The sequence below is a fragment of the Scomber japonicus genome, chromosome 23 (genome assembly GCF_027409825.1).
Source record: "Scomber japonicus isolate fScoJap1 chromosome 23, fScoJap1.pri, whole genome shotgun sequence".
NCBI lineage: Eukaryota > Metazoa > Chordata > Actinopteri > Scombriformes > Scombridae > Scomber > Scomber japonicus.
Genome location: NC_070600.1, coordinates 11,632,943 through 11,641,522, shown reverse-complemented (window position 1 = coordinate 11,641,522; position 8,580 = coordinate 11,632,943). Strand labels below are relative to the sequence as shown.

Below are 8,580 nucleotides of genomic sequence, written 5' to 3'. Positions count from 1 at the left end.
ACGTAACCTGCACGTGCATCTCAGAGTACACGTTACTAGACGTTTACGACCGTGAGCTTCTTCTGCTTCTGACGACACCACACACAAGCCAATCGGTGTTTAGGATTAGGCAGTACACGTCTCCAAAGCCAATGAGGACATGTGACCGACAGCAATGACGACATGGCTTTGATTGACTGCTGTTCCAGCCTATGGAAATATTCGGTGAAATGAAGTTGATAACCCTTTAGCCAATAGTCAGAGGTTTCCAACGGTGTATGACACTAAGCTATTATGTTTGGCTGTCCATAAACAAACTCCAAGCGTAACCGGCGTGCGCCCTGTGCGTAAAAGAGTTGAACCATATATCATTACGCACTCGGCATTTTGGTACACGGTTGGTTCATCTTCGACTTAACATATGACTTATACCAAAATAAACAGATAGATAGATAGATAGATAGATAGATAGATAGATAGATAGATAGATAGATAGATAGATAGATAGATAGATAGATATGGCCAAACAAAAAAATATGGTTATATGTAATAATAATAATAATAATAATAATAATAATAATAATAATAATAATATGGCGTCAGCTTTCATTAGAGACCAAGATTTTGATTGTAGGCAAAGGGGATGTGAAGTTATAGGTGTTTGATTGCGGTTATACAGCTTTGGTAACCAAGTGTCCATTTGGAGTCTCCAAAAAGGACCTGAGGAAAACGCATGGACATACCTGTTGAAAAATAATTCTGAAAAATTCATTTTTTGGTCTTTTGACTCCAATTTAATAATTTGGACTGCATGAAGCCAAGACATGTGGCTGTGGCCTCATTGTGTCTATATCCCGCTGAGAGGTCCCTGAATGTCTGTACACATGTCATTGTAAAGGCAAACCTATGGGCAAGTAAACAACCCCATCATTGTAACCTCTGCCACTCTTTGTCAGTAAGTCACAGAATCACACAGACACTTTTACAAGAATCCTGAGAGTGTTTCCTTTCCAATGATACCAGACACATCTCTGAGTCTCAAACTATGTGGGATCTGTGTTGCTCACAACTTGGGCATGTTGTTTAGGCTAACAACATAAAAAACAGGGGCGTGTGTTAAGTGGTTAAGCAAAGTCTTGTTATTTTATACATTGACATGGATATATTTTATGTGTTGCTATATTTGCAATGAATTAAATGCTTAAATGCTGTCATGTAAATCTGAAAAAAAAAGATCTTTTCATTTATGTCAATAAAGAGTCCAGAGGAAATGATTGTATGGACAACTCTGGTACATTTTCTCCTTAAACTCCAGAATAGCTTGTTGCTGGTGTGTTACCCTTTCAATAGGTACATTGCTGTACTATAGTCTAAAGGGTACTTGTATGACTTGCAGGGTAAAAATTGTACTTAAACTGGTACAATTTGACAAGGTACAAGAATGGACCGGCACTGAAGAGTACACAATTGTCTCTCAAAAGCGTACCCGACCAGCACTTCTACACTTTACCATTGTATCTACACACTGGTACTTCCATTTTTGAGTGTGTGTGGTGCTTTGAATTCAGCCACAGAGATCAGGCAAGACTAACAAAATTTGTGTCTGTGTGTATAAGCAATATGAGACAAATTGCCAAACAGACAGCAGGCGCAATAGAGAGAGAGAGTGTATGATGAGAGAGCGAGAAGAGTGAGCAGAGAGAATGTGTGCCTATTCATCTCCTTGCTCATTGCAGGTAGGTACAGAGGTATGGCAGCCTTACAAGGTCAATATTTTACTTTGGCTTGTGCGCTCTAATTAAATTACAGGCAAAGTGCCCCAGGAGAACACACAGAGAGATATAGACCCCTGCAAAACCCACCCTACAGCTCTGCAAGCCAAACAATTTGTAGCATGAGATGAAATGTTGGCGTGATTAGTCATCACAGCATAGCCGATTTGAAGTGATCTGAACGTGTTTCAAGAGATGAGGAGAGCAAAGCAGAACAGGTTAGAACAGGAGATAAGAGCTCTTTTAGTGTCACATTTTCTTGCTGTCCAAATTGAAATAGTACAATGGGCCAGTAGGATTCACAAACTTTAAGGCAGCTTAGGCTTCTATTATGTGATAATTAATTTTTGTGGCATCTTATTCTGGCCTATGTGTAACTTTTTTTTAATGATGCACAGCAGCAAAAATGGACATATTTCAGCCTTAGGCTTTCCTCAACATTACTCAGTTTTTTTCTGGCCTGACCTTCACCAACAAGTGTCACATGCTACATCATACAGCAATAGCCTATGCATGTCAACACGCATTTGTCCTCAGAGGGAATATCAAGCTTCAGACAAGAGATGTTGATGAGCCTGACTGATGTAAAGTAGGCTCATTTGTTTACAGCATAGGCCTGAGGGGCGACGACATGAAGCACTGACAGCCTGTCAGCCTAATCAACACTAATAAGAGAAGCGATGTCACAAATCCACTCACTGTAGAATAATTACCATTTGGAGCCCAGGATCAGTTTGTATTTATATCTGATAAACTGAAAAACAAAACAAACAACAGAAGAATTATGCCATTTATTTCCACAAGATAAATATCTGCTAAAAAGTAAAAGTGAGTCTTCTTTAAGAGAAAAAAAGACATCCAGAAGGCATGGGTTAGAATTAAGCAGCGTTGCAATTGGCTGAGCGCACCAGGAAGTCCGGCTTCTCTGCTGCTGTCATCTGACTGTGACGCAGGCGCTCCTGCTTCCCGAAAGTCAACAGCAACAGAAGAAGAGCTCAACATGGCACCCAAACTTGAACTTCCACACGCTGCAGCGATCATCTGGCTCATATTGCTGTCCATGATCCCACCTGCGGAGGCTTATGACGCGGGCGATGCTTTAGCCATGCTGTTGGGCACCATCATCACGGTGGTGGGTTTCTGCGCCTGTCTTGGCTGGTACGCACGGAGGCGGAACGGACAGCTGTGAGAGAGGATCTCTGGGTTGTGCGCCTGTCCCATCTTGTTACCATCCACCGCATTACTACCTACATGTGCAATCTTCTATACGGACTTTTTGGCACAAAGCGTGTGTCGAATCGGCTGATAAGAAACGTGCCTTATCGGATTTAATGCGTCAGGCACAAAGGGGACCACGTGGACTCTGGTTGAGATGAGGAAGGGGAAATCCAGGAAGTCCGAAAACAGGAACAGTTACTTGTTGCACTGCTGAGATTAAGGACCAAATCACTGTTTGTTTCTGTATGGAAAGACTGCTTTATTTCTGAATATCCTCCTAAGGATGCTTGCATCGTATATTGCGCATTACTATCTTCCGTGCTTGGAGTGATCTCAGTGATTTCCACACTGATGTGTTTATGTCTGCAATGTGCAACACAGCAACGGCATTATCTCAAGCACAATATCACAAGTGTGGTTAAATGAAAAGAGAATCACTACTGTTTCAATTTCTGCTATTAAAACATGTTACAATACCATGGCTTTGTGAATAATGAATTACTTTTATCATTTCCTCATTCTTTGTTTACATTCATAAAATGTGCAAATGGTGCCTACATAGATGAAACAGATCACAGAGTACATATACATTCAAGCCATTCTCAGTGTCTTCTTTTGCTGGGTAACACCACCTTTTATAAGCAGTCTCACCCTGACAACATGTTAAGAAAGTTGATGTGTTGGAGGTGTATGTTCTAAAGTGGAGAAAGTTCATAGATAGAGATAATAGAGCAAAAATAATAATGCCGACAGTGTTAATTTGGCTAAAAGTGTAAAAATTAACATTGTAGTTGTTGTTAGTCAGTGCTTTATTATATTATGCATCCCATTTTTTTAAGCAAGTGTTTAACTTAATCCACTATCCCAATGAACTATGGGATGATGATATATCTGAGATATTTACAAGGTCTATACCAAAATGAGTTTGAGAGTGAATTAGAGATGATTGGAACATGCATAAAATCACAAAATATTTTACTTTAGTGGAGCCTTGTCTGGAGGAAGTATCCCTTGCTCATAATGCATTGTCAATCTACAGGATGACTGCTTACATGTATTATCATTGAGTAGGCCACCATAAACTGTGATTGAAAACAAGCCACCACATGTTGACTCAGTAACAGGCTTCTTTTATCATCAAAAATAGAAACATGCACATGTAAAAATTATACCAGAATTGCAACACACTTTCTAACATGTATGACCATAGTTAATTCATGATTCAAATAACCCATGTACATATAAATATGTGTGCAGCATGTACACGCAGCCAAGTCACTGCGGTCACTTGTTACACAGCTCGTGACATCACGGCTCTCCATACATGGTTCAGAAATCAAATCCTATGAATTTAACATGGTGCCCGGGCAGAATGAACAACATTGCGCAAAGTGCTTGTCAATTATGCATATACAGTACAGGGAAGTCATTCCACCTTGAGGTACCTTGGCTGCCTGATTTAACCCTTCACTTTGCACATAATGGTCCACATTTCTGGTGTGTGAAACATGTATGAGCACAGTGAGAGGGGAGCTATACTGTAGACAAGCAAGATCATGCTCAGATGCTGTAGAACCTACTATTACGAACAAAATGTCCAAAAGGGGGAAAATAAAGTAATAAAAACAGACAATGAGCATATTGTTAGGTTTTGGTATAATTTAAATGTTATTATTTCATATTAATTAATCATATTATAATTTTCACTTGGAAGTTGATCTAAATCAGTGTGAAACACTCAGGAGGACGATGTCCGTTTAATCTCAATTTTAGGTGTAAAACTGAAACTACAATGGTAATCCATTACACTACACGTTACCAGAGGATAGAGTATACTGCTGTAACGTGTTACTGGCCAGCAGCGGCCCCATTGAGCAGATGTTACCGTGAGAGAGTGAGAGAGAGAGAGAGAGAGAGAGAGAGAGAGAGAGAGAGAGAGAGAGAGAGAGAGAGAGACGCTGCTGCTGCTGCTGCAACAAGAGACGAGACGCGTCTTGGATCACAAATAGGGATGCAGAGCGCATGCGCACTGGGCTCCGTTTACTGTAGGATATTCACCGTGGAGGAAAAAAAGGGGGCAGGCAACAAATCGGGCTTTTTAAAACAGCCAAACCCGACTCGTGCAATGTAAATAACCTCCAGGAGGGAAACGAAATAGGATTATCAACAGGTAGGGATTTTTGATTGCTCTTGTGGTCGGCTGTCTGTCTTTTTTTTTTCTTTTTCTTTTTTGGCCTTGTCTTGTGTGGTGGCTGCGATTCTGGGCAATTCATAGCGGGGACTTGGAAATTATTCTAGTCTAATGGACGTGCGGATCCGCTACACTGTTGTGCTTTATCCAAGCGTTCGCCGACTGGGATGCAACAACGCTGATTTTATCCTGCTGTGTGTGTGATTTTTTTATTTGATTTTTTTTTACTGAAATCTATCGGATTCAAAACGCGCGTGTAACACTCGACTGACAATCGGAGGACGCATAAAACGCGTAAGTAGGCTCAAACGCCAATGTGAATTAAATCAGATATTACCATGGGCTATACGTAATTGTCTAAACAATAGAAAATAACAATTCAACACAATAATGCATAATATTGTTGCCAGCAGGGTTGTTATTGTCACTTCTAACCATCGTTTCCAATCCATCCCCGATTGGCAATCACACCCGCGCATTAACAAGCAAATTATGTCGAAATGCGGCTTTAGTGTCAGTATTAGACAGTGCTTTTCCTCTAACTCTTTGTAATTACTAATATAAAAAGATGATGTGGAAAATGGAGGCTGGCTCAATAAACGCCCTAATGAGAACACTGCTTAGCTATTAACGTTAAGACCCGTAATCCAGTTAACCTTTAATCAGACAAAAACATGGATGCTTTATTATGTATGCACCCTCCGTCGAGTTTCCACAATGCATAAAGGCAGGGCGAGTTTATTCGAGGCATCCACTGCTTCAGAGAGCTTTCCTCTGTTCTGCAGGGTGCAGGGTGTGATCAAGAAGAGCTTATTTTGGGCTGCATTTCTCTTCACAGTGCGCTGAAAATGTCCAATAAAATCCAACCCGAGCCTTTGTGTGTATGTGTGTGTGTGTGTGTTTGTTTGTGTATGTGTGTCTATGCCTGTGTGTGTGCGTGCGTGTGCGTGTGCGCGTGCATGTAACCCGCTTCTTTCCGACAGATCAGGGGGTCCAAAAAATGCGTCGTTTGTTAATGAGGGCTTGACTGTGTTCTTTTTCTTTTCTTTTTTTTCCTTTTGGCCATCGTGGTGCTTTTGTTCAGGAAATTCCGAAGCCACACGAAAGACAAAAAAATAAAAAAATAAAAATGCACTACAGCTTTATGCTTTAGTCTAATCAAGCTCCATATCTGCTGTCTGTCTGTGTTCCTGTCTGTAGACAAAGTGTTAAAGCGCAGCTCCGCACTGTGCCACTTAAAATGTTAAACTGTAAGATAAATAAATAAATAAATAAATGAAAGACAGGCAGAAGAAATGTATTGCTTATCACATTATAGATTGTGCAAGTGTGGTTGAAAACAATGCAGCTGTTGTTTGGGACTGAATGCTGATGGGTGGATAATATTTTTCAGGGATTTTTTTTAGGTGTGATGAGACAAAGGAACAAAGGATGCCTTAGAGGAGAGGTTGCCTATATGCCTGGAAACCTCTTCAAAGCACACCGCCAAATGGATCTAACGCCTCCCCCTGCCACCTCAAGATCATGATACTTGGCTGAAGCTATTCCACTATCTTTATGATCCCTCCTCCATCTATGGCGAACTATAGCCATGCAGGGGACCACACCATCTTGCAGAATGTCTCTCCTCTCGCCACGTTCCTCAAACTGACCTCTCTGGGTTTCATCATTGGAGTCGGTGTGGTTGGAAACCTCCTGATATCCATCCTGCTGGTCAAAGACAAGAGCCTGCACCGAGCACCCTACTATTTCCTGCTGGACCTGTGCGCCTCCGATATCCTTCGTTCTGCCATCTGCTTCCCCTTTGTCTTCACCTCAGTCAAGAATGGATCTGCCTGGACCTATGGCACGCTGACCTGCAAAGTGATCGCCTTCCTGGGTGTGCTCTCCTGTTTCCACACAGCGTTCATGCTATTCTGTGTGAGCGTCACCCGCTACCTGGCCATTGCACATCACCGTTTCTACACCAAGAGGCTGACCTTCTGGACCTGTCTGGCTGTCATCTGCATGGTGTGGACGTTGTCAGTTGCTATGGCATTCCCACCAGTGCTAGACGTAGGGACATACTCTTTTATCCGGGAGGAGGACCAGTGCACATTCCAGCACCGCTCCTTCAGGGCAAATGATTCGTTGGGCTTCATGCTCCTGCTGGCACTCATTCTTCTGGCCACACAGCTGGTTTACCTCAAGCTCATCTTCTTCGTCCACGACCGCCGAAAGATGAAGCCTGTCCAGTTCGTGCCTGCTGTCAGCCAGAACTGGACCTTCCATGGGCCAGGTGCCAGCGGACAGGCGGCGGCTAACTGGCTGGCTGGATTTGGTAGAGGCCCCACCCCGCCTACTTTGCTGGGCATCCGGCAGAACAGCAACGCAGCGGGCCGCAGGCGTCTGCTGGTATTGGATGAATTCAAAACAGAGAAGAGGATTAGTAGGATGTTCTACATCATGACGTTTTTCTTCCTGGCACTGTGGGGTCCCTACCTGGTAGCCTGCTACTGGCGGGTGTTTGCAAGGGGCCCTGTAGTCCCTGGGGGCTACCTGACAGCAGCTGTGTGGATGAGCTTTGCCCAGGCTGGGGTCAATCCTTTCATCTGCATCTTCTCCAACAGGGAGCTCCGGCGCTGCTTCAGCACCACACTCCTCTACTGCAGAAAATCCAGGTTACCAAGGGAACCCTACTGCGTTATATGAAGGTTTTGCTGTGGGTTTTTTCTCATCTATGTCTCTATTTCCCTGATTGATCTTGATCTGGGCTTGCTCCCACTGTACAGCGCACTCTCTCTTTCTATCTCTCTTCTCTTCATCCTCCAGTTTTTCTCCTGTTCCTCCTTCTCCTAACCCTTCTTTTCAGAGTTAGAAGGTGGACTGCCAATCACGAGGCCCTGCCGGGGTGATTGAATATGAAAGGTATCAAACATGGAGGCTGAAGAGAATGGAATACGCAGGAGGTCTGGATCTCCTCCTGTGTTTATGTTCTAGTAAACAGACATTGTGGAAGGCCATGTCAATGCGGAGAAGCAAAAAGTTGAAAACAAAAAGAAAGAAAAAGAAAAAAAGAATTGACAAAACAATGAAAACAAAAACCTCTTGCTTTGGATATTTTGAAGATGCGTAATTCTGTGAGGTGTGAAATACAAAAAATATGAAATGAGAAAAATTTAAAAAAAGAACATAAAACAAAGAAATGATACCTCTCAAGGAATCACTGGAAATGTTTTACATTTTAAAGAGTTGCACTAAAAAGAAGATGTAAAGATGCTTTTTTTGGTCAACAGTTGCCAGTTGCATTGCAAGGACAACTTTTTTTCTTTTTTTCCTCCCCTCCAAACTTAACAATGAATGCTTTAATTTGCAACAGACTACACAATCGCTGTAAGTAAAGCAAAACTTGGTGACTGTTGGAATACACCATCACAAGAG

At 42.3% G+C, this 8,580-nt stretch overlaps 2 protein-coding genes across 2 annotated transcripts; both read left to right on the top strand.

The window, feature by feature from the left end:
- The first annotated feature begins 2,692 nt into the window (after positions 1-2,692).
- On the top strand, positions 2,693-3,442 carry LOC128353426 (small integral membrane protein 30-like). The gene has a single exon (XM_053314128.1). The coding sequence runs from the start codon at positions 2,752-2,754 to the stop codon at positions 2,938-2,940; it is 189 nt and encodes a 62-aa protein (XP_053170103.1). The 5' UTR covers positions 2,693-2,751; the 3' UTR covers positions 2,941-3,442.
- Positions 3,443-6,717: 3,275 nt separating this feature from the next.
- gpr85 (G protein-coupled receptor 85) lies at positions 6,718-7,979 on the top strand. The gene has a single exon (XM_053314127.1). It carries the CDS (start codon positions 6,718-6,720, stop codon positions 7,849-7,851), a length of 1,134 nt encoding a protein of 377 aa, XP_053170102.1. The 3' UTR covers positions 7,852-7,979.
- The last annotated feature ends 601 nt before the right edge of the window (positions 7,980-8,580 follow it).

Excerpts from the sequence above, each read along its gene's own strand:
- LOC128353426 (XM_053314128.1), top strand. The coding sequence starts at position 2,752 with ATGGCACCCAAACTTGAACTTCCACACGCTGCAGCGATCATCTGGCTC.
- gpr85 (XM_053314127.1), top strand. The coding sequence starts at position 6,718 with ATGATCCCTCCTCCATCTATGGCGAACTATAGCCATGCAGGGGACCAC.